Source organism: Haliotis cracherodii, unplaced genomic scaffold, assembly GCF_022045235.1.
Source record: "Haliotis cracherodii isolate W230 unplaced genomic scaffold, xgHalCrac1.p SCAF_21, whole genome shotgun sequence".
Taxonomy (NCBI): domain Eukaryota; kingdom Metazoa; phylum Mollusca; class Gastropoda; order Lepetellida; family Haliotidae; genus Haliotis; species Haliotis cracherodii.
In genome coordinates this window covers 545,883-573,094 of record NW_027266277.1, presented here as the reverse complement: position 1 = coordinate 573,094, position 27,212 = coordinate 545,883, and the positions used below count along the sequence as shown (strand labels likewise).

Below are 27,212 nucleotides of genomic sequence, written 5' to 3'. Positions count from 1 at the left end.
AGATATTTTTCTGAATAAAAAAACAAAAGAACTGCATAACTGGCAATATTGTGTTCAAGTGAAATCAAAAACGTCTCCAACACACTTGCACGTGCATTTCATGCCATGGGAAATGCGTTTCACATCACAGTTCATGCTTTTGCTACCATTGCCAATTTCCAATCAGGCAACGGTGTCTGATTCATTCTGAAACTTTAAACTCAATTGAGTGTTTACACTACGTTTATCTACGCAATGCCCCCTCAACGTGTAAGGCGTCGCCTGACGACAGAACAACTGGGCAGATGTATTGGAATGCCTGATGCTGGCTATTCACAACGTGACGTTGCCAATGCACTAAACGTCAGCCAGAGCGTTGTAAGCAGGGCCTGGTCCCGACAGCAAAATGGGGGTGGTCGTCAGAGGTCGACAACCCAACGCCAAGATCATTTTGTGGCTCTTCAGGCACGACGTCATCCCTTCTGGACAGCAACCAGCCTACGTAACGACCTCCTGAACGCCTCGGGGGTGAATGTGTCCACTCAGACGATACGGAATCGTCTTCACAATGCAGGTCTCTACTCGAGAAGGGCATGTGTCCGAATCCCCCTGATGTCACTTGGACACGGAACGATTGGGTTCCAGTTCTGTTCACCGATGAGTCCAGGTATTGGTTGGACTTTACAGACAGGAGGCAGCGGGCGTGGCGACGACAACGTGAACGTTTCCATGATGCCAACATCAGTGAACATGACCGTTATGGTGGTGGTTCCATCATGGTCTGGGGTGGAAACAACAAAGATGGAAGGACAGATCTTCATGTCCTGGAGAGAGGAACAATGACGGGGGTGAGGTACCGGGATGAGATCCTCGATGTGTACTTCAGACCCTACGCTGGTGCTGTTGGCCCTGAGTTCATCCTGATGGATGATAACGCCCGTCCTCATCGCGCCAGGGTGGTTGAGCAGTACCTTGAGCAGGAGACAATTGTCCGCATGGATTGGCCAGCACGCTCGCCGGACTTGAACCCGATTGAGCATGTCTGGAACATGCTGCAGGTTGCCCTTTCACGCCGTAGAGCACAACCCACGACTTTGGCAGAGCTCGGACATGCCCTCGTGGAAGAGTGGAACAACCTTCCCATTGGGAACATCCGGGTGCTTACTGACAGCATATCTCGACGTTGTCAGGCCGTCATTGATGCAAGGGGAGGTCATTCTCGATATTGACACTTCATCGACTAAGTGTAATGATGGACTATCCCTCATAACTGTGTAATTCTTTCTCTTGTTTGCTGTTAACATTTTTTAATGAAATGCCTTTTGGTGTTTGCAGATTTCAAACATTCCATATTTATACAAGTTCATGCCGTTCATGAATTTTCATTCATAACATGATTAAACACGTTTCTGAGTCAGAGTCATGTCTTTTGTTATGTTTGTGGTAACTTACACACATATCACCTAGTGATCCTTATCAAATTTTGAGTAGTATACTTCACTGTCTTGTGCTGATAGTATAAAATACATCATATATCACTCTGGCACCTATCACACGGAAACACAAATTAACTATTTGTCTGGACGAATAGACAATCCCTTCACAGTCTGAACATCGACAGAGCGCTGTACAATGGACAAGTCTGTCTATTCAAGTCTATTGAGCTAGATCTATTTGGACGTGGCGATAGCGATGCCCACAGTGACGTCAGAACTGGACGCTATTGACATTATATCCTATTGATAACAAAAAAAGAGCGCTACCGAAGGCAACCTTTTATATCTTGGGCGCGTTGCAAGCCACGAATCGCTTAGATAAAACAAATTAATCGCTCATCCCGGGGTCTGCAACAGTTCGAACCGCTTTCCCACTCTGCCAAAATGGCGGCGCAACTACCTCTTGGTTGCTTTGACGTATTGAAGAACGTAATTGAAGAGGCTCAATGACAAGCTGATGAAGATGTGGAGCAGACTGAGGATGATGGGGTGTTAGCTGCCTTTGCTCAGTTTCTCGTTGATCCAGTCAAGAAATTCTTGTTCCGCTGTCAAAGTCAACCGCCATTTTGGTTTGAGACATGAATACCCCACTCAGACATACTATACTGACTCCGAGCCGACCAGTCCTTGTTTTAGCCCCTTAATGCCAAGCGCCAGACAGGGTAACAACAAGTACCATCTTTCAACGTGTTTTGGTATGACGCGGCCGGGGATCGAACCCCGAGCCTTCCGCTCTCCGGGCGGACGCGCTACCACTAGACCACGGAGGCGGTCTTTTTGAAATCACAAGGAATATGTATAGTTAGTGTTTATTAACGAATGTTTGTCTTTATACACCACTTCAGGATCGAGGAATTGTGTTGTATTGGTTAGGACGATAGTGAAATTATACTTTACGGAATCAGCCCTGCTTCTGTTTCAGAATGGCTTTATTATTCAATGTTGTGAAGTGACTGTGTCAGGAATTACCGAGCTTGTAACATTCCAGTTGTGGGTAGCATTAACCAATCGTGACGACTATCTGGTCGTAATGTCTGTACTGTGATGACGTCTTGGACGTCTTGGACGTCTTGGTTGTAATTAATGTCAATACTTTGACGTAGACCAGGATCCGCTATCATGTTGGGTCCATATGCCATGCCAGGATCCGCTGTAATGTTGCATCATATGTCGTAACAGGATCCGCTTTCATGTCTCATATGCCATACGAGGATCCGCTGTCATGTTGCCTCTATATACCACACCAGGATCCAATGTCATGTTGGTCCACATACCATGCCAGGGTCTGCTATCATGTTGCCTTATAAGTCGTAACAGGATCCGCTGTCATGTTTTATATGCCATACGAGGATCCGCTGCCATGTTGCTTTCATATACCACACCAGGATCCGCTGTCATGTTGCCTGTATATACAATACCAGGATCCGCTGTCATGTTGCCTGTATATACAATACCAGGATCCGCTGTAATGTTGCCTTCATATACCATACCATGATCCGCTGTAATGTTGCCTTTATAGACCATACCAGGATCCGCTGTAATGTTGCCTTCATATACCATACCATGATCCGCTGTAATGTTGCCTTTATAGACCATACCAGGATCCGCTGTAATGTTGCCTTCATATACCATACCATGATCCGCTGTAATGTTGCCTTTATAGACCATACCAGGATCCGCTGTAATGTTGCCTTCATATACCATACCATGATCCGCTGTAATGTTGCCTTTATAGACCATACCAGGATCCGCTGTAATGTTGCCTTCATATACCATACCAGGATCCGCTGTAATGTTGCCTTCATATACCACACCTGGATCCTCTGATACTCTGATCCTTTGGTCTAAATTCCGCTTCTGAGCCTTGGTCTAACATACACGTGTTGGAGTCACGAGAGTGGTTACCATCTACGCCCATCATCTCTTCTTCAGCAACCCATGCTTGCCTTAAAAGACGACTATGTTTGTCGTAAGAGGCGACTAACAGGATCGGGTGATCAGGCTCCCTGAAGTGGTTGATGCATGTCATCGTATTCCAATTGCGTGGATCGATGCTCATGATATCAATCACTGGATTGTCTGGTCCAGACTTATTTATAGATCGCCATCATATAGCTGGAAGATTGCTGAGTGTGGCGTTAAACAACAGACAAACAAATAAACAACCTGTAACTTGTCATAACCAGAGCAGATTTTTCACAGATAGCTGGAATATTGTTGGGTGCGGCGTTAAACAACAAACAAACAAAAATTTCCTCCTTCACTGACTTGACTCAATTATTAAGCAGCAGTGGACGAAGGCAAACTTTGTTTTGGTTGACACCAAACTTTAAAAAGTTAATTTAGAATGTTTTAGTTCGATAACGAATTCATTTCTCCTTATTATTGACAGAAACAAACAATTGGATGAAAAGTTTTTCGAGTCGGCAAACAGTAAAGTGGTGTTTGTTGATTGGATCGTTTCTTCATGTGCACGGGGTACGAACTGTTGCCATGACTTCTATTTAACCCTGTTGCAAGCCAAACACATGTTTATTAGACCTTTGCCACAGAAACAATATATAATGAATATTACATCGTGCTTCACGGTAGCGGAGCTTAGTTTTGTATGGGATGGGCACCCTAAGGACACGACCGGAAAACGCATAGCCTTGCATTACCTATCTTCCTGCAAAACATGACGACGCATCACTCCGTGCATGGCCGACCAGGACACAGACCTTTCCAGATCGATTTATTGCCTTTGATTATTGATTTTTTAGCCATACAAACTCAATAGATGTCATATTCAGTCATTGTGTCTGACCCGTGAAGATCCGGGTTATGATAGGCTGCTTTGAACACTATCTCAGTGACATCAAAACATGGTTTTAACAATCTTAAAGGCACCTGTGAAATATATTTGTTGTATCTGTAGTTTGTGACTCGTGAAACTTTGTCCACCATTTTTCTGTCCCCACAATTCACATACATGTCTGACCCGTGAAGATCCAGGCTATGATAGGCTGCTTTCAACACTATCTCAGTTTTAACAAACTTAAAGGCACCTGTGAAATATATTTGTTATATCTGTAGTTTGTGACTCGAGAAACTTTGTCCACCATTTTTCTGTCCCGTGAAGATCCTGGTTAGAATAGGTTTTCAGCGACCCATGCTTGCCTCAAACGTTGTGACATGTAGACATGTGGCTGGAGCTGCTCGAGTATTGCTCGACATAAAGAGAAAGTTTTCTATTTGAAAGTTGAAGTCATCCTCTTGTCATACATTCCTGTGGAGAGTGTTTTGTCACTCTGAATCTGTATGCATAGATCTAAATATGAGACAGACGATGCGGTGTCACTGACCTCCTTTATTTCTCGTTCAGAAGATCAGTGGGAGGGAATTGGCTCTCTGGCCGTTATTGAACGATCTCAGACCATCGATATTCCTGAAGCTTAAGTTTAACTCCTTGACCATGTGACCTTGTTTTGACCAATACGGGCCCATATGCATAAACAAAGATGATCAGCAAGAATTGGCGCTCACGGGGAGGCCTTCTTCTTAAATGTCTTACCCCCAAATTTTACATAGATGTTATCAATGAGGAAGTCAAGCATTTCACATATCGTTTTCTCGACCCGTGAAGATCCGGGGTGAATAGGTCTTCAGCAACCTATGCTTGCCGTAAAAGGCGACTATGTTTGTCGTAAAAGGCGACTGACGGGATCGGGTGTTTAGGCTCGCTGCATCAGCATGTCATCGTATCCCAGCTGCGTGGATCGATGCGCATGATGTCAATCACTTGATTGTCTGGTCCAGACTCGATTATTTACAGACCGCCGCCATACAGCTGGAATATTGCTGAGTGCGGTGATAAACTTCAATCAAACAAAAAAATATTAAAAAAATATATTGTTTTCTCAGTCAACTTCACATGGCATTTGCTTTGAATTTTGCAAATTTTCCTGAACCTAGATAGATATGTAACTATATCTATGGTTCTGACGCTTAGTACCACAAGGATCGATTTGTCCCCTTTCCCTTGTCATGTGGGATAGTGGTGTTACAAGTTAAAAGAATCAAATGTTTTGACAGAATTAAATTTGGTCCCACATGGTATTAATTCAACTTTTCTCAAATATTTTCTGTGAATGTAAAGAAAAGTCCATCCTTGATGTATAAAGGATTACGTTTGTTCTTGGAGACAGGGATTCGGTGGTATATTGGCAGGACCCAGCACTATATCTCCCTTTGTATGGATTTCGTTCGGATTTTTATGGATTTTCACAAGGAAGGTTAACCTGATGTCTTTCAAAACAATGCAATGCGGCCATGACATGGTGTTGACATGGTATGGTTAAGATAAATAGATGTAGTTCCTTTGGCTAGCCATTAGTTGCCGGATTAATCTATTTCTTACCAGCCCCGGTCGTGCGATATCAAACTATATCGTGTCCGTCGTACATATGGTAGATCAATTAAATGTGTTTTCGATTGAATATTGACTGAGATCACCTCATCCTGAAAGGCGCCGTTGATGGAGCAATACAATCGATGATCATGAGCGGAAGCAATATTGTGGCAATTTTTTGTTGAACAACTGTTATCAGTGTAAAACAAGATGCGAGTGTTGATGGCCATGCATTTGTCAAATACTTGTCATGTGCTTGTCAGTGCGAATACATTTACGTAACAATACTTATTTTTCAGTGAGTTGTCAGGTCTACTTTTCACCAATCCCTGTAGGAGACATCGGGTACTTGGTACCTAAGTTGCCCTAAAGGAAGACAAACGTGGGGTACTGGGGACCTATTCTGCCCGGGAATCCACACAGGAAGACAAGCAGGGAGTACTGGGGACCTAATCTGCCCTGGAATCACCAGAGGGAGTCAAACGTTGCGTACTGGGTATCTATTCTGCCCCGAAATCCACACAGGAAGACAAGCATGAGGTACTGGGGACCTATTGTGCCCTGGAATCACCACAGGGAGACAAGCAGGGAGTACTGGGGACCTATTCTGTCCAGGAATCCACACAGGAAGACAAGCATGAGGTACTGGGTACCTATTCTGCCCTGGAATCACCACAGGGAGACAAGCAGGGAGTACTGGGTATCTATTCTGCCCCGAAATCCACACAGGAAGACAAGCATGAGGTACTGGGGACCTATTGTGCCCTGGAATCACCACAGGGAGACAAGCAGGGAGTACTGGGTATCTATTCTGCCCCGAAATCCACACAGGAAGACAAGCATGAGGTACTGGGGACCTCTTGTGCCCTGGAATCACCACAGTGTGACATGCATTGGTTACTGGGGACCTATTCTGCCCCGGAATCACCACAGGGAGTCTAATGTTGCGTACTGGGTACCTATTCTGCCCCGGAATCCCCACAAGGAGACAAGCATGCGGAACTGGTGACCGTTTCTGCCCCGGGATCCCAATAGGAAGATTTGTTTGTTCGTTTGTTGTTTAACGCCGCACTCAGCAATATTCCAGCTATATGACGGCGGTCTCTTAATAATTGAGTCTGGATCATACAATCCAGTGATTGATATCATGAGCATCGATCCACGCAATTGGGATCGATGACATGCATTAACCAAGTCAACGAGTCTGACCACCCGATCCCGTTAGGCGCCTCTAACCAAAAGGAACACGAGCAGGGGGTACTGGAGACCTTGACATATAGAATGCTTTCACAGGGTTGCTATTGATATTGTTATACAGAAGGATAAATGATAAAACTATATCAATACTTACTGGTCGCGGTTTGGGAGTTGCTAGGGGCGCTGAAATGAGACAATATTCATTGTTATTGAACAACAATTAACAAACACTATACATATTTCGTACAACATTTTTATCTCTCTGTATCAACCTCATGATTTCATTTGGCTAAATTACACAATCAGAACATGTATCTGTGAAAGTAAACCCGTCTGTCGTGCCTCTATATTTCCAATATATGAGATAGCCCAGTAGGTAAAGTGTTCGCTCGTCGAGGGCCATTGATGCATTGGGATGCGATGAGCTATGGAACGAAACGATGGAGCGATGGCGAGATGAGATGGAACGATGCGTCAGAATGTTGAAGCGATGCGATGAATAATGGAACGATGCAGCAATTAGATAGAATTGAAGACAAAGGTTCAGTGAGTGAATGTTGTTTAAAGCCGCACTGCGCAATATTCCAGCTGGAGCACATTGGCTCTGCCCGGGCCTAACAATGGTTGAAATCATGAACAACGATCAAAGCAATCGTGAATGACAAGCGATTAGCAAAATCACCGAGCCTAACACCCGCGCCAATAAGGACCTATTCCTCATCGGAATCCCCGAGGGGGCAACATGGACTGACTGACTCACTCACTCACTTGATAACCGCAATATATAATGCCGTGGAGATTCCCAGACAGAATAATGCCGTGGAGATTCCCAGACAGAATAATGCCATGGAGATTCCCAGACAGAATAATGCCGTGGAGATCCCCAGACAGAATAATGCCGTAGAGATTTCCAGACAGGATAATGCCGTGGAGATTCCAAAACAGAATAATGCCATGGAGATTCCCAGACAGGATAATGCCATGGAGATTCCAAAACAGAATAATGCCATGAAGATTCCCAGACAGAATAATGCCATGGAGATTCCAAAACAGAATAATGCCATAGAGATTCCCAGACAGAATAATGCCATGGAGATTACCCATGCTTGTCGTAAGAGTCAATTATTGAGGATCAGGTCATTACAAAGTGACCTGGCTTATTGGCGTAATCTTACGCCGATGGCTTGGGTCGATGCTCATGATATCAACCGGTTACTCACATGCCGCTGTGACATCTGGACTATTGTTGACTACCATGTAAAATAACTCAAATAACATTCATTCTGTCACCCGAAATATATAGGTCTGCTAGACCTCATTGTGTTCATGTTTTGCGTAAACCACTTAATAAGGGGGCGGTCGGGTAGCCTAGTGGTTAAAGCGTTCGCTCGTCACGCTGAAAACCCGAGTTCGATTCCCGAAATGGGTACAATGTGTGAAGCCCATTTCTGTTGTTCCCCGCCTTGATATTGCTGGAATATTTATAAGCGACACGGTCAACTAAACGGATTGATTAAACCAGAAACTACATGACAGATTACCATGATCAAGATATCCACCTGCTTTCGACAAACACCACGAAAAATACAAGCATTAATAACTGTTTGTTCAGGGAATATGCATCTATATTTTGGTAATTATTGTACAAAGAATAGTGTACGTTTGTGGCTGCATGTTTCATATATGTGAGTGCGTACGTTCCTACGTGTGTGTGCGCGTGTGAAGTGTACGGGCGGTGTAACACCGCATCCGATATCATTTAAGGGGACACGGGTGTCCCAGTCGTCTAAGTCGCCGCTGTGCAGAGTTGCGTCCCTTGGGCACGCCAGAAACCTATGATTGTGGGTTCGAATCCCGGTTCGCCCCGATTATGTTTCTAGGTTTGTCAGCACCATGCCCGTGCTCGTGGGTTTCACCGAAGTGATAAACGTCCGAGACCTGCATCACTTCGGGCTTTCCTCCCATATTAAGCTGACACGCCGTGATATGACTGGAATACTGTTAAAAGCGGCGTTAAACCCAACTCACTCACTCAATATCATTAAAATCAAATTTTTCGCTCAGACTCATCTCCGTGTGATACGGGGCGGTGGGGTAGCCTAGTGGTTAAAGCGTTCGCTCGTCACGCCAAAGACCCAGGTTCGATCCCCCACATGGGTACAATGTGTGAAGCCCATTTCAGGTGTTTCCCGCCTTTGATATTGCTGGAATATTGCTAAAGCGGCGTAAAACCATACTCACTCACTCCGTGTAATGCGTCATATTGGAAAAAAATCTGAACCTGCCACGCCCATGTCCTACATTACAACAAAGTGCAGGACCTTCGATTTTCTATCCAGAAAGAAAATACTTGGCATTGTCTAGCTCCTTGCTATTGTTACACTGCCAACACTTAGTATAATCTTACTAAAACAAAATTGAAAGGGAAAACATTAATATATAAATACTTATTTGTACCAGTATATATGTAAATTACATCCATTCGTTTTCAATATGACAAAGATCCATTTTACAGAAATGCATGTTTATACAATGAATAATGCACGGTGATAATATCATATACGAGTCTTGGCTGTCTTTGTTTGTAATCGTGATCTGGCCGTGCGAGATCGAACTATGTCAATAGTTGGACAGAATTGGGGACGTCACATCTCTCCATATTTGATGATATTTGTACAAATTAATCTTGGGTCGTTAGCACAAAGGTTCAGTCGATCGAAGATAGATTGGCATGTTTTTAATCTGTTGAACGGGTATATTTTGTATCAAAATTGCAATACGACTGCCGAGGTATCATTCTTATATTAGACGCAGTAAAAATAAACTGCGCACGTCACAACTGGACAACGTTCTTGTCCTTACGTCACGTTCTCCTACGTCAAGCTGACTGCAGACGGAAACGTCATAGATATGTGCTCGAGTTCTGATTTTGTGGCAACTCTTTATTAGCGTGTGTATTGAAATGTTAACGAGGCCATGTTTGGGTGTATAAATCAATATTCATGCGCAACCGGATTTTCAACCGGTTTCATAACAATTGTATCCCGACTGTAAATTACGAAATAGTTATTGCTCTTATACGGAAGCCTTTTAGGGCCATTTGGGTTTTTTAAATTTCAAGATACAAACTAAGTTGAAATTTCAAGGTAATAAGTTGAAATTTCAACTTAGTATCTTGAAATTTCAAGAAAAGTATGAAAAAAAGGATTCCGTACATTTAAGATGCCGGTCATGTTTTATTTGTTTGTGGCCCCCTGCACAGCTATATTTAAAAAGGTATCCACCAGTACATCACACTTCAAAAACATAATAAAGTAAAAGTTGATATTATTTACAGCCATAGAAATTCTCACAGTCCTATTTAGTCCTTTCAAACTGCGCAGTAGTTGAGGTATCACAGAGATTGGCCACATTTAAGGTATTTGATATCATTAGTGGAGTAAAAATATTTTTTATTGTGTAAGTTTTTATTATTACCGTATTAAAAAATGAGGAAGTGTTTTATGTTTATAGAAATACTGTAATAATTCTCTCGCAAGTAAATTTTTGTATGATTTTATTTGGGATTTATTGATTTATACTGCATTACATGTTTGTTTGTCTGAATCACATTCTCGCCCTCGGGTAAATGAACATCTTGACATGAAGAAACTCGCAAAACTATTCATGAATTTATTGTAAGTGAAGGAGTTCGCACACACGAAAGTAATTCGAACAATGAGCCAACTTCAGGAAGGAAATACTATCCGTTGACCAAAATGAGCCCGACAGAGAGAATGGACTTAAAACCGTAATAGGTTAGCTTTATAAATGTACATGCTCGCTCATGGTTCCGCAAACATCACGACAACCCTTACCACACATACATGTTACACTGGAATACTTCACGACACTAGACAATCGCCATGAGGCTCTATCCCCCTTGCTTCTCAACCCAAACACCATCCACTGAGTGGCGAGCTAACACAAGACGACTAATTAAACACACGTCTCCATGGTAACGGACTAAACCAAACTACGAACAAGCTTGCTAATAATACAACTGCATAACTTTTCCACTTGTCACCTGAGATCAATAATATAAAAGACCAAGATCTCCTCATCTCTCTGTATTGTATGCGTATCAGAACACATCAGCCGGTTCAATGGCAGAACAGCCGTGCATTAGCAGATTCAAAAATACACCAACTAAGTATGGCTGGGAATAATTAATAATATTTGAATTCTCCACATTCAATAATATGGCTTATCTCGCTATTATTCATGTGTGAAAGGCTAGTGTTTATGGATACGACCGATTTGGGGTTGTTGAGAGATGTTTTAAGTCCAATTCACAAGGTTTCACTGTTTTCAAGTTCTATACAGTAGACTACGGTTAAAACGAACACGCTTTTAACGAACTAACGGATATATCGAAGTAACTTTTTTGGTCCCGACTATTTGCTGTAGTTAGGCTGTATATTTGCTTATAACGAACTACAGTTATAACGAACTAAAATTGGTAGTCCGTTTGAGTTCGTTATAACCGTAGTTTACTGTGTTTGATTCCGAATCGGCTTGTTTTCACGGTCTGTAGCCATGAAGTATTTTCAAGACCTATATTCCCAAAGTGTCACTCTTTCGAGTTCAGCCCACAATAAGGCGGAGTAGCCTAGTGGTTCGTCAATGATAATAGTAATAATAATAATAATAATAATAATAATAATAATAATAATAATAATAAATAAAAAAATAACAAGAAGAAGAAAACAGCGTTATCACTTTCCCCCGCCATGAGCCTCATTAGAAGTTTGTTTATTCATATAGTAGTGAACATAAACTTTAACAAAGAGCCCAACAAATCCTTAAGAAGATACAGGCACTTGGACCTCTTTTTGTCATCAGAACAATGATCAAATGTGATATTAATACACACAAAAGGCCCTTTGTCTGGAAAATATAACTCAGCCTTGATAAGTGTCTCTTTGATAAGCCTAACTTCAATTGTTTCTGAGAAAACTTGCCCCCATTGCACAAACAACATGGATCGAAGACCGTAAACAAATAATTGACGGGACCAATTTTCGAACTCAGTCTTGACAAGTATCTCTTAGATAAGCATGCAAACGTTCATTCCTGTAACTTCAGTAGGTTTTTTAAGAAAACTTGTCCCTATTGCACACACTATGCACATGCACACTATCCAAATCATATCTTAGTTCTCGCTATCGCTAAACAAAGATCTGTGGACATCCCATTACGGGTCACGTTAGACCGACCTTGCGCGAATTTTGACCGACCAATGGCAGGACTGAGAAGATGTCGATATTAGCCAATCAGAAGGCAGCTTTCTCGTGCTTTACGGCTCTAATATCGAATTGGCAACTACGCTTCGAAACATATTTTGACAAATTCTCGATTAAAAATTTGAAACCTGAACAAAAGAACATTCTCGAATGACAAATATATGGTGTAGATTGTACGAATTCAGTCGCTAAATCCGTAACTATCGTTTGGACTACCCTGTGTTAAAGGTTTCGAGGTTGCATGATTAGAAAACACATTCCGACTGTCACTTTCATGATCTGGTAAGCGACGCTCTGATTGGTCGGATGAAAGGTCGTTCTGACGTGACCCCTAATGGGATGTCCTCAGATCTTTGTTAAGCGGTAGCGAGAACTAAGATCTGATTTTAATGAGATTGTGCACAAAGTAAAATAATATGATTCAAGGGCCGTAACTCTGTAAACAAATCATTGACGGGACCAATTTTCGAACTCGTTTGAGATCATGACCAGTAATATCAGGGTGGAAAATTTCATTTCTCTGACTTAAATAGTGTTTGAGAAAATCTGTCCCCTTTGAGAACCGCAAGGGCGGACGAACGGACGGACGAACTCCGTTCCAATATCCCCCGCCCCACTTCGTGGCGGGGAATAATAATAATAATAATAATAAACGCGACAAAACCATTCTACATCTCTGACCATATCATAAGCAGGTGTTCACGAATCATTATCAAGGAGTAATACCAGGTGTTCGCGAAATGTGAGCACATCCTGCCCTACAGGCAGAACTCCTCACAAACACCTGCAAAGGCAAGTCAAGTATTCAATAGAAACATGGTACAAGCACTGAAAAATGGCTAAAATAGTGACATGCATCGGCCTTTACATTGTGTCTAACCCTAATACAGGACATTTACCATCTAAAAACACACAAGCGTGATAAGCTCTTTACGGTATAATTTCCTCCTTAAATTCTAGCGTCGAATTTGTATCCTCATCTCTGACAAACAACACGTTGACCCATGAAGTTTTCCTGGAATGTGCGCATTAATACATTACGTCACAGGGTCAGTTATTAAGTCAGATTGTGACAGCAGCACACACAGTTATAACTGAAACGAGTATTTTCGACAGTGGCGTAAAACGACATTTGCCCAACATATTACCCATAATTTTTCAGCTTTGTCAGCGGCCATATTTCGTGGCAATCCATTGGTCCGCCCGCTAGAGTTATTGCCCTTTATCAAAGGGAAACTACTTTATTCTGAGACGTCTAGGCTACTGATCCCGCTGAATGACTTCGCTATGAATATGTTTGTCTACATTTGTAAAATGTCTCAGCTACGCCCCCTTTAGTCCCTGATTTTGTGTATCTTAGATTTTATTTTGATAATGACAACATAATTATTCCCGAGTCCTGATCGTCCTGTTCCACTCGATCGCCTGTAGGCAAGTGCGACGCCATGTTTGTTTGCTATCACCGGAAGTGGTCCCTACCTGACCTTTCATATCTGCACCTTTATCCAATGACCTCAGCGGATATCGTTTTTAGCCGTTGAAACATACCCATTATAGAATCAAACTTAATATTGAATCAACGTGGAACCCATTCCTCCAAGCCAAATGGCACTTTTTAAAATTCCGGATTGAGAAAAAAGATAGTTCTCAAGAAAACTACTCATGAGTAGTGACTAGCCAGTTGAATATCGAATTTAATTTAATCACGTTTGTCAATCAATCAGATTGGAAAAATCCAACCATTTCAAGTGTACGGAATGCTTTTAAACTCCGAACAATGCACTTGATACATACGCACTTGGTGAGACTGGATGTAATCGATTGAACTCCTTGAAATAAAAAAACCCAGAAGTCTTTTGTAAAGAATGACATTTTCGTGCATTCTGTGTACGCAACGTATCCGTACAAGATAAGGCATACGTCGATGAACAAAGAAAAACTGTTTCTACCACATCGATCACAAATTGCAACACTTTCTATTTATGAGAGAGCTTGATTCCGCGACTGTTGTTTATATTGAATGTCTGGATTCATTGTTGTTTTTTATATTGAGATAGGAACAACATGCCTTGAAAGTATCTGGACAATATGTAAAGTAGCAGACAGTTTTCTTTTAGTATCTCCAAGCGCGGATCAATCAGGTTAAGTGCATGACATTTCTTCATGGATAACAACTTCTTTTATTCCTTGAAACGACGTTTCAGAGCTACGTCGAACACAGAGTAAGCGTTTAGAGTTAAACGGCGAAACATCTTATGTGCAATAAGGAGTTTTGACAAGCACAAATATATATTTATTACAGGATGATATGATGGCGCAATGTATGATTAATGTACACGCGTAACAATACGATGAATATCAATTTATCAAATGAAGAAGCGATTGGACTGGGTGTTATAAAGGTAACGTTATTAATAAGACAATCAAGATGTCCATTTGTGATTGACGCAATGGTGATTTGTGTGGGTGATGAGATGAAATGAGGTTAAAACGTCGCGTCCAAGATTATTGCACTGTAAAAGCGACGTGTATGCACGTGTGTGTGGCTGTTCTGTTTGTACTAGTCCGGACTGATGCCTTTTATAGTGCTACCTCACTGAGATACCATCCCACAGTTTAACATGAATTCCACACTCAGACACAGTATGTGACCCCGAGCCGACCAGTCCTTGGTTTAGCCCCATAATGCCAAGCGCAAGACAGGGAAACAACAAGTACCATCTTTTAACGTCTTTTGGTATGACGCGGCCGGGGATCGAACCCCGGATCTTCCGCTCTCCAGGCGGATGCTCTACCACTAGACCACGGACGAGGTGTATGGTTAATGTGCAAAGATAACAATATAATGACGAAGCCAGTGAGATTAACAGGAGAAAGCATTTGATTGCAATTACGTTGTAGCGATTGGAGTAATAACTGTGTTCACACTAGCAAGAAGACAATGAAGATGTCCATTTGTGATTGAGGCCTAGATGATATGTGAATAAAATCTCTTGCAAGCGTGGGGATAAATATATTGGCGAGAACCCAGGCCCCACAGCCACCAGAATAAAAGAACGCGAGATCACTGTTGAAAAATCTGACATGAAATCTGCCCTTACGGAACATATAAAAAAGTCCCGACCATCACATTTGCTGGCAACAGTTAGTCTCCATACCAACACCAATCACTGGAAAAAGAGGAAACTTTAGGAAACTGTTGAAATCCTAAGAAAGAAGCAACCCGTTAACAGAGTGAGCGCGTAAGTGAGTTTGATTTTACGCCGCTTTTAGCAATATTCCAGCAATATCACGGCAGGGGACACCAGAAATGGGCTTCACACATTTTACCCATGTCGGGAATCGAACCCGGGTCTTCGGAGTGACGAGCGAACGCTTTAACCACTAGGCTACCCGACCGCCCCCGTTAACAGAGACTAAGGCATGTACCTACCCGGCGTGTACTCCACAGTACTATCATCAACCACAAATGGATTGCCTTGTTGTTAGCGTTACCACAGTCACCCCTTGTTGCACTACCGAACCCCATCACGACATCTCTTAAGGTCAGAGTTTCTGCTCTGTGCGGGGTAGAATAGGTCTTCAACAACCCATGCTTGTCGTAAAAGGCGACTATGCTTGTCGTAAGAGGCGACTTACGTCATCGGGTGGTCAGGCTCGCTGACTTGGTTGATGCATGTCATCGTATCCCAATTGCGTGGATCGATGCTCATGATGTCAATCACTGGATTGTCTGGCCCAGACTCGATTATTTTCAAACCACCGTCATAAAGCAAGAGATTTGCTGAGTGTGGCGTTAAACAACCAACAAACCAACTGCTCTGTGATGAGTTGTGTACTTACGAGGACGTGCGGCGTGGGTCTGTATACTTAGGAAAGGTGCGGCGTGGGTCTGTATACTTAGGAAAGGTGCGGCGTGGGTCTGTATACCTAGGAAAGGTGCGGCGTGGGTCTGTATACTTAGGAAAGGTGCGGCGTGGGTCTGTTTACTTAGGAAAGGTGCGGTGTGGGTCTGTATACTTACGAAGGGTGCGGTGTGGGTCTGTATACTTACGATGGGTGCGGTGTGGGTATGTATACTTACGATGGGTGCGGTGTGGGTCTGTATACTTACGATGGGTGCGGTGTGGGTCTGTATACTTACGATTGGTGCGGTATACACGGGTGTGTCAGCCCATTCAGGGTGGGCGTTTCGTGTGAGGTGTGTGCTTATCGGGGATCCGGTGTGGGTCTGTATACTCGGGTGTATCCGCCTGTTCAGGGTGGGCGTTTTGTGTGAGGTGTGTCCTTATGAGGGGTGCGGTGTGGGTCTGTATACTAGGGTGTATCCGCCTGTTCAGGGTGGGCATTTCGTGTGAGGTGTGTCCTTATGAGGGGTGCGGTATGGGTCTGTATACTCGGGTGTGTCAGCCTGTTCAGGGTGGGCTTCTCGTGTGAGGTGTATACGTACGGTGGTTGCGGTGTGGGTCTGTATACTCGGGTGTGTCAGCCTGTTCAGGGTGGGCGTCTCGTGTGAGGTCTGCCTTATGAGGGGTGCGGCGTACTTACCAGGGGTCTGGGGGTTGGCCTTGCACACCACCCCATGACGAGCCCCACACATGGTCGTCATCCAGTTGGCATTCAGTGAGCTGGCTTTCACACAGTTGTATCCAGTGGCATTGTTCGGCTCGTTCGGCATCCAGTTGTCAGATTCGAACACAGAGTTATCCGCCCACTGAAACTCGGCGTTGTCGGAGGCGCGGCTCAACCCAAGCCAAAAATAACTGAAATGTAGAATCAGACTGACTGCAGTAAACCATTCTTTTGAACTTCAAACACGACTTGTTTACTTGTCAGTGAAAACATCAAAAACATCCAATTGATAAATTCCTTGACTCCATTCATATTATAGACGAATTAAGACTGTAAGACTGTGCCGTCAGCTTAATGTGGGAGGAAAGCCCGAAGTGATGTCGGTCTCAGACGTTTACCACTTCGGTGAAACCCACGAGCACGGGTATGGTGCTGACAAACCTAGAAACATAATCGGGGCGAACCGAGATTCAAACCCACGATCATAGGTTTCTGGCGTGCCGAGGGGACGCACCTCTGCACAGCGAATTGCATCTTCCCGAGGCAAGGGAGTTAACTAACTATAAAAGCCCAGTTTCCACCCTTGCCGAACTAGGCTGGTAGTATGGAGTTACACTTTGTCTGGACTAACGAGTCTATGCATAGTCCAATAAAAATCGCGAACCGAAATCTAATTCCCGTTCGTAAACTGTCATGAAGAGTTCGGTCGATTGCAGGATTTACAAAGCATGTGCACAGCCAAATCGTTGTCAACATATATAATACTAAATCTTTTCAAGTTTTTAATCAAGGTGCTCACATGATTTGATGCACTTCGCGATCTAAGACCCGTTTTATCACAATATTGATCTTGATTGTCGATCAGATCGTCTTGTCAGGGCGCCGCCTTTTTGTTTGAAACAAATGCAAGTGATACGAGAGGTGGAATCTGATTTGTCCATAGCAAAGGCATATAAGGGACATAACTCGTAACAGTCACTGGTGGCGCTACAATCGATCCTAGGAATTCCAGCCAAGATCGGCAAGGGTGTAAACTAGACTTTTAAAGTCAGTTAACTCCCTTGATTCGGGAAGATGAGAAAAATTGCGGCCCCTCAGACGACTGGGCCACCAGTGTAACCCCCCCCCCCCCCCCACACACACACACACACACACACCTGCTCTATAGATTACCAGGCATTCCGTAATACAACATCAGAGACTGACACCATGCTACCCACATAATGGACAAGCGGATTGATTAGTAAGTTGTAACGTAGGCACAAGGTTGTCCTGGTTGTATAACGCCGTGCTATTGCTGGAATATTGCTAAAAGCGGCGTAAAACAAACTCACTCACGCACTCACTCCTGGTTATATAAAGTTATGAGCGGTTTCTGAATGGATACCCACTCGTCAAGCAGGATGTATTTGAGATCAAAGCAGATGAAAAAGTTAATATGTAAATGTATTTTGTATTATTCTATTGCATCTGTCGATAGTATAGATAGTTAAGTGTAGCACTGTCATCGGGCCATGGTTATTTGTGGTGCATTGTTAGGCCGAACAATCATTACACACCTTCCTGTAATCTAATATCACGTAATACCCTTTATTCTAGGGTCATGTTATATCCTTTATTCTAAGACAATATTAACCATTATTCTAAGATCATATTCTTTATTCTAGTAGTATGTTATATCCTTTATTCTAAGATATATTAGTCCCTTTATTCTAAGATAACATTATAACCTTTATCCTTAGATCATACCCTTTATTCTATTAACACGTTATATCCTTTATTCTAAGATAATGTTATATCCTATATTCTAAGATTATAGTTTATCCTTTATTCTTAGATAGTGTTATATCTTTTATTCTAATAAGATATTAATTCCTTTATTATAAGATCATATTGTATCCTTTAATCTAAGATCATGTTATATCCTTTATGCTAAGATCATACTGTATCCTTTATTCTAACCCCATCTAAAGTCTGTTCATAAGGGCCCATGTTAAACAGTCGACAGTGCAATAGAAACAATAGTTTGTACTTTGAACTTGCAAAGATAAACACATGTTATATTTTGTGTACCAAATAAACATATAAACAATATGATTATATTCAGACGGGGCTAGTTCTGGAACTGAGTTCCTGCTTCGCATGTCCCGAGACGAAGTTTGGCCAATATTGATTCAGCTAGGACTATAGTTTGTTTATTACTCTGCAACCTAAGCGTGTCGTGTTCCCTGACGGATCTATAGGAAGCGAGCCACACCTGATTTGTTACACAAGTGTTCTAACAAAACTTGCATGCTTGCTTTCAAGTATAAATCTATATTCCTTGTGTATTTTTTTCAGTGAATACCGGCTTCAGAGGAACTGACTCAAACTAGAATCCGTCTAGCCTGCTCTTCAACATGCTTGTCTCTGTATTGATGCTTGGCATATGTTTTGTTTAGCTCAAACTGGCGTTCCACCTGCGTAGCGTTTCCGCCCTTTTAGTCTGGTTATATGCATCAGTTGTTTGAAGAAGACGTAGCGATGCTCAACAACTTGCATGGAAAAAGGGCCATGGAATTTCAAGGTTTTATATGCACATAGAAATAAGAAATAACATAACTTGAATAAAGGATATAACATGGACCAAGAAAAGGGGTATACGATGGTCTTAGAATAAAGGGCATAATACTGACCCAGATTAAAGGGTGTAACATTACTTATAATATGGACCTTGGGTATAACATGAACCTTGAATAAAGGGTATAACATGGGCCTTGAATAAGGAAATAACATGGGCCTTGAATTAAGGATATAACATGGACCTTGAATAATGGGTGTAACATGAACCTGGAATTAAGGCTATAACATGGACCTTGAATAAAGGGTATAACATGAACCTTGAATACAGGGTATAACATGGACCTTGAATAATGAGTATATTTGTTACATGAACCTTGAATTAAGGCTATAACATGGACCTTGAATTAAGGCTATAACATGGGCCTTGAATAAAGGGTATAACATGGACCTTGAATAAAGGGTATAACATGGACCTTGAATAAAGGGTATAACACGACCTTGAATAAAGGGTAAAACATGGACCTTGAATAAAGGGTAAAACATGGACCTTGGATACAGGGTATAACATGACCTTGGATAAAGGGTATAACATGGACCTTGAATAAAGGGTATAACATGGACCTTGAATACAGGGTATAACACGACCTTGAATAAAGGGTAAAACATGGACCTTGGATACAGGGTATAACATGACCTTGGATAAAGGGTATAACATGGACCTTGAATAAAGGGTATAACATGGACCTTGAATACAGGGTATAACACGACCTTGAATAAAGGGTAAAACATGGACCTTGAATAAAGGGTAAAACATGGACCTTGGATACAGGGTACAACATGACCTTGGATAAAGGGTATAACATGGACCTTGAATAAAGGGTATAACATGAACTTAAATAAAGGGTATAACATGGACCTTGAATACAGGGTATAACACGACCTTGAATAAAGGGTAAAACATGGACCTTGAATAAAGGGTAAAACATGGACCTTGGATACAGGGTACAACATGACCTTGGATAAAGGGTATAACATGGACCTTGAATAAAGGGTATAACACGAACTTGAATAAAGGGTATAACATGAACCTGGAATAATGGGTACAACTTGGACCTTGAATACAGAGTATAACATGTACTTAGAAAAGTATGGTATTTTCAGTCGGATAGCACTTAACTTATTATAAAGGGTATACCATATTTCAAATAACTGTTAAACCATCGATCTGGAAGGACGCGAACACCATGGACTTTTGTGTCTCTCGGTTCAAATGTAACTATTGAACAACTATTTTAAAAATACGTATTTTTAATTCCGTGCCCGTAATACGTTCTGTCGTTTGAATTAAGTTCTTGTTAAAAGGACTTTGAGAGTTTCAGAACGATCATATATTAAGAATAATGTCTACCTCAACTGGCATTGCATTCATGCGTAATGTACATGTTTGCTTGCTGAAAATATTCGCACATTGCCATACCGATTTACTACTTCCGTTTTGTTAGAATATCTGACGACAGTTACCTCGTCAATCACCGGTAATTGACAAAATTTGCATACCATATGCTATTGTCAGCACGACTAATGCACACACACGAACCTCTGCTGGGCCCCAATAAAATTATGAAACTATATGTTATAATTAGTTTTCAATTCCAGAGACGTGGTATTGACTTTCTGTTCAGAAAGAACAAACAAATATCGATTTTATGCGTAAGATTTAAGTAAAATAAAAACTCAGCGGTTGATATCGATTTATTATTTACCATTCCATATTTTGCTACTTGGAAGTGATTACGGGATATTGTGTTTTTTTAGCAAACATCCCGCACCTTCTGACATTTGCTTTGCTGCTGAAAACAATAGGTCGAAGACGTTTCGTTCTGTAACTTTAAGAGCACGTCCTGGTTTAGATCAAGGCAAAATAGTTAAAGAATGCCCACAACTTTAGACATTTTCTTTTGAATTTCAAACACAAACTAAAATCAACTGGCCGCGTCTCACCAAAAGACATTAAAAGATGGTACTTGTTGTTTCCCTGTCTGGCGCTTGGCATTAAGGGGCTAAAACAAGAACTGGTCGGCTCAGAGTCAGTATACTGTGTCTGAGTTGGGTATTCATGTAAAACTGCGGCATGGTATCTCAATGAGCTAGCACTATAAATCGTCATCACTCCGGACTGGTACAAGCAGACACACACACACACACACACACACACATACATACACACACACGCACGCGCACGCACGCACGCACGCACACACACACACACACGTGCACACACACCCTTACACACACACCGTTATATAAGTGCAATAATCTTTGACGCGACGTTAAACCCCATTTCACCTCACTTCACCAAATATTTAGTCCCTGAAATGAACACGTTTTGTAGAAATAAACGTTGTCAAACTAAATATAATAGAAAGGAGACTGTCTTCCTTTACAGCAACTGTAGTAATGTAGACTTGCCAAATATTGTAGACTTGCAAGGGCTGTGTTGCATATATTTGTTTCAGGGTCCGTATGTCTAACACTTCTGCTGTACGTCACCTATGACCACGTAAAAGTTAAAGTTAACGGTACACCCGGAGTTCCGTTGAGCGGCGAAAGATTTTGTGAGCAAAAAGGAGATCTGACAAGCACAAATGTCTCCAAAAAATACAAATCCTATTGCACTAGCCAACCAGCTGACGCCAGTGTGACGCCAGTGTGACGCCAGTGTGACGCGTGTGTCAGACTTCTTTGATCACTCGGCGAATCACGGGGTCCCATGTTCCAGTCCCCAGACGAGGGCTGAAGACATATGTCAATATATTCATCATTTTCTTTAATCGTTCATAAATATTCCATGTCCAAGCTTCAATGGATGCATTGTGTCCAAAGCGAAGGGAAATTACTTTATTGTTCTCGATGTCTTCCGGCCCAGATATAACTTTACAAGCAGGACAGAACAATGGGATCAGAGATAACAGAGGGAATCCAGGGCAACAGCACACTGAAGCGTGTGTATCTTCGGGGATTTGACTAATTCAAAGAAAATATTATGTGTACAATTCTACAGCTAGGTCGATATGTCTTGATAAAAAATGTGGAAAATAAACATTTCGAAGAAAGAAGGCTGGCTCTTCACACATCTAATTTTAATCAGCATATTACCCTAATATTTACGGACAAACGTCATGTAGATGGAAAAGTGCTGATTGTACCTTAAACAATAGATATAAATACGACCCGTGAAGATCCGGGGTAGTATAGGTCTTCAGCAACCCATGCAAACAGGTCACTCTGCTTGTTGTAAGAGGCGACTAACGGGTCCTGGTGGTCAGACTCGCTGACTTGGTTGATGCATGTCATCGATCCCAACTGCATGGATCGATGCTCATGATTTCAACCACTGGAGTGCCTGGTCCAGGCTCGATTTTTTACAGACCGCCGTCATATAGCTTGAATATTGCTGATTTCGGCCTTAAACAGCAAACAACAAGAAGATATACAAACTTGTCGCTATACCTATACCTGCACCACCAAGCCTGGACACAATGCTAGCCTAGTGTTTACAGCATTTTAAAGTCATTAGTTCGTATTCGTGACAATTGCGTCTCCGGTATGTTTTGTCCCAACTGAGTCGGTAGTCGTCGTTTTGTTTTAGTCATGGTGGTGTCTGGTGTCTTTGTCTGATGTCTAGAATGGTAACTGAAGTTTGAGGAACATCAATGATCTGATATCGTTCAATGATGGTCAAATAGCCAAATCCCTTCCACTGATTTACATTAACTCGTTACCTCTTTTCCTGGATTAGTCGGGGCCAAGGGTGGCCCAGTCGTCTAAGGCACCGCGATTCGCTGTGCAGAGTTGCGTCCCTTGGGTTCGCCAGAAACCTATGATTGTGGATTCGAATCCCGGTTCGCCCCGATTATGTTTCTAGGTTTGTCAGCACCATACCTGTGCTCGTGGGTTTCACCGAAGTGGTAAACGTCTGAGACCTGCATCACTTCGGGCTTTCCTCCCACATTAAGCTGACACGCCGTGATATAACTGGAATACTGTTAAAAGCGGCGTTAAACACAACTCACTCACTCCTGGATTAGTCAGATAGGATCTCGGTAATCGTTTACCTATCTGAACCAGAAACCGCCTCATCTGTTTCATATTTAGGTCTGCGTTTAAAGAAGCAGGGCGACAAAAAAAAATACCCACAAGACTGCATGACAAGGGAGATGGCATTTTTATGTCGAGCAATATTCCAGCAGCTCCAGCCATTGGTGTCTACATTTACAAGGTCTAATCGAACATAGTTTTACTGTGAAGATTTCATAGAGTGCTGTACGACTCTTGCTCAAAAGTTGTTTGAAGAGGGCTACAACGATCCATATTTGACGCACTGATGGCAAAAATGATGTCTGATGCAGTTCCCTATTTTGACTTGTACCATATGAGTTTTTCACGAACACTTGACTTGTCTTTACTTGTGTTTGTAAAGGTGCCACCGGTGGAGCAGGATACGCGAACACCTGTCATCACTATTTCATTATGATCTCTTCGGAATCGTACATTGGTACAAACGTACAGATATGTCTAAGTTTGTTTGTGGCTTTTATGTGCCTTTGTTTTAAAAGTGTCTCTTTTTTCCCTTTGTGCTGATTGCCTCTGGAACCTACTACAATTACAACAGGCCATGCTCCTCCACAGAGTGTGGTTCTGATATCCGCTTAGTGAGTGAGTATAGTTTTATGCCGCTTTTAGCAATTTTCCAGCAATGTCACAGCAGGGGACACCGGGCTTCACACATTGTACATTGTTCGGAATCGAACCCGGGTCTTCGGCGTGACGAGCGAACGCTTCAACCGCTAGGCTACCGCCCCTGATATCCGCTGAAAACTGGACAATGGTACGTATTTTATGCATCAAAGCAGCCATTTTTCGGTTTGATCCAGTTATGAAAGAGGTGAATGTTATTGTGATTTCGTGAATACACAGAAGTCTGAAAGCTATTGTTAATATTATCTTATTTTGTCTCACTGAAATGGAACAAACAGTTTGGCTGATTTTAATTCATTTTGGACGCCGCAATTGATGTGAAGGTCAGGATACACTTTCATTGTGCCACGGAGGGCTGTGTGTATTGTTTGTTTGTTGTTTAACTCCGCACTCAGCAATATCCCAGCATTAAACGGCGGTCTGAACAATGATCGAGTCTGGACCACACATTCCAGTAATTGACACCACGAGCATCGATCCATGTAATCCGTACACGATAACATGCATCAGCCAAGTCGGCGTGCCTGACCACCCGATCCCGTTAGTCGCCTATTACGACTAGCGCAGTCGCCTTTTACAGCAAGCATGGGTTGCTGAAGACCTATTCTACCCCGGATCTTCACGGGTCCATAGTCATAAGAAAACTATACAACAGAGTCCATTGTACGATACCGACTATATCATGAGCATGTATTAATGAATTACTATCAAATAGTGATGATACCATGTATTCACAGAACGTTGAGCGTATCCTGTCCCCCAGGTGGCACCCGTCGCAAACACATGCAAAGGCAAGTCAGTTGTTCACTTGAAAAAACAACCCACGGGAACATATGGTCAAAACTTTGCACCTGACATCATTTTTTGTAAGTGATGCGTCAAACTTTTAAATGCCCTCCACCTGTCTAACATTAAACGTTTTGAAAGCTTCACAGAGGCCACAGTCGCCTTTTACGGCAAGCATGGGTTTCTGAAGACCTATTCTACCCCGGATCTTCACGTATTAAAAGAAGGCAGGGTGGACAGTTTGGTCAATGTACAATGTGAGCAGTTGTTCAAACATACAAGAACACTGATCACAGTTCTTGTCCTGTTTTATCCCCGGAATCACAGGGCTCCCGTGGCATTCAGAATGAGTGAGTGACTGAGTTTGGTTTTATTCCGTCTTTAGGATTTTCCAGCAATATCAAGGCGAGAAAAGAACAGAAATGGACTCACATATCATACTCGAGATGGTAATCGAAGCCAGCCTCCGGGGTGATGCTGAGTGAATATAGTTTTACGCCGTTTTACCAACGTCCCAAAAATGGACCCAAACATATGCTTCATTTTACCCATATTTGGATTCGCAAACGGAACTTGAGACGAGCGAACACCTTATCCGACTTAATGGCCATTTACACGGTACAACTAATCGCAAACAACAAGTTGCACCAACTAGTTGTGCCATGTGAATGACCCTTTACGCACATCTCTCAGCTGCAGGGTATCCATCTTACCATACCTCACAATGATATGTGATATGATGATGTGTGACTGATGTATACATGTATATTTGCCAATATTTCCAACAAGGCGAAAGATATTGACAAACTAGTTACTGAAGACTAGCAATAGACCAAGCAATAAATACACCCTCAGGAATTTTCGTTCCTCGGGTACTGGTCGTCCCCCCCGGCCAACCGGTGCAACATCTGCCATTGTGATCTCAACTCGATCAACAATTCATCTTCATCGATCAATTTTGAAAGTTTTTTGCGATGATGCTGTTATAAGGTCAAAAATGCATCTCAGAAACGAATGATAATAAATAGAACCATTATAGCTGCAATTAGGAATTGCATTAAATATAGTTCGTGACAGAACTTGTAGTTGGAAAGGAATCAATAGAGAAAAGACATTTTACATTTATCACAAGTGTATTCTGGACATTTCACATTTATCATTGGATTGGTCTCTGGCTATCGTCCATGAGTTAATGAAACAAATGGGGAATTACAAGGTATAAGCCATTGGGAGCTTCGGAGCGAGTCACAGAATCAATAGAGAGATGAGCAATCAGGCACGTAGGCTTTTGGTATTTTTCCGATGGCGACACACATGAGTTCATGGTCAGATCTAAACTTGTAACGAATCAAATGGAGGTATTGAGACATGTGACAAGGACAGGTCAGGCTCGAACACTATAAAATGATACCCTCAACATTAGGAGAGAAAAGCGCGGTTTGCAGTCGATCGAGTCGAATCCCGATCGTTCTAAGTTTCCCCCAGCTAGTGACGAGCCTGACCAGTCTGATCCTGTTCTGTATTGATAGATGGGCTGAGAGTAAGTAAAACTATGTGAGTATAAACTGGTGTTGCGTTTCTTTATTATGTGAGTATGAATGCTGATAGAGACAACTTGGAGTAAGGGTCATTAGGCCAATCACTCCTTGACGGAGCCGAGCCGTGGTGGACAAGGCGAGGGCAATGTCCTGGCTTAATTGACCACAAGGACCAGGAACGGCAATACATTTAGTAACTGTAGCAGGGTCGCACTGGACGCCCAAAGGCAGTTACGACAATGCTTTATGGAACTGGAGAAGCTTTCTGTGTTGTGTTCATTGGAGCAGCTGCTGTAGCCGTGTTGGGTGAACATTTTCTATTTTTTTGACACATGATTAAATATATGTATTTGTAAGATTAGTAACTATACTGTGTTGACAATATAAATTGAAAATCATTTAAAGTCATAACACTAGATATTTTCTTAGTTCACAGACTTTATCAATGATTACTGCAACTACATAGAAACAATGGCTTAGTTTCACCCAGGCATTAGTGAGTGAGTATGGTTTTACGCCGCTTTTAGCAATATTCCAGCAATATCACAGCGGGGGACATCAGAAATGGGTAGCCAGGTGGTTAAAGCGTTCGCTCTTCACGCTGAAGACCCGAGTTCGATTCCCGACATGGGTACAATATGTGAAGCCT

General features: G+C 42.3%; 1 protein-coding gene and 1 pseudogene across 1 annotated transcript in view; both read right to left on the bottom strand.

Annotated features, from left to right (window-relative positions):
* Positions 1-27,212, bottom strand: part of LOC139470850 (macrophage mannose receptor 1-like) — a 39,194-nt gene that overhangs the window by 5,570 nt on the left and 6,412 nt on the right. Inside the window, exons 3-4 of the mRNA XM_071253164.1 lie at positions 16,896-17,110; positions 7,217-7,245 (exon numbers count right to left, since the gene is read on the bottom strand). Of these exons, the coding sequence (XP_071109265.1) occupies positions 7,217-7,245; positions 16,896-17,110 (244 nt within the window). The remainder of the gene's footprint in view (positions 1-7,216; positions 7,246-16,895; positions 17,111-27,212) is intronic.
* LOC139470897 (uncharacterized) lies at positions 6,185-7,141 on the bottom strand (annotated as a pseudogene).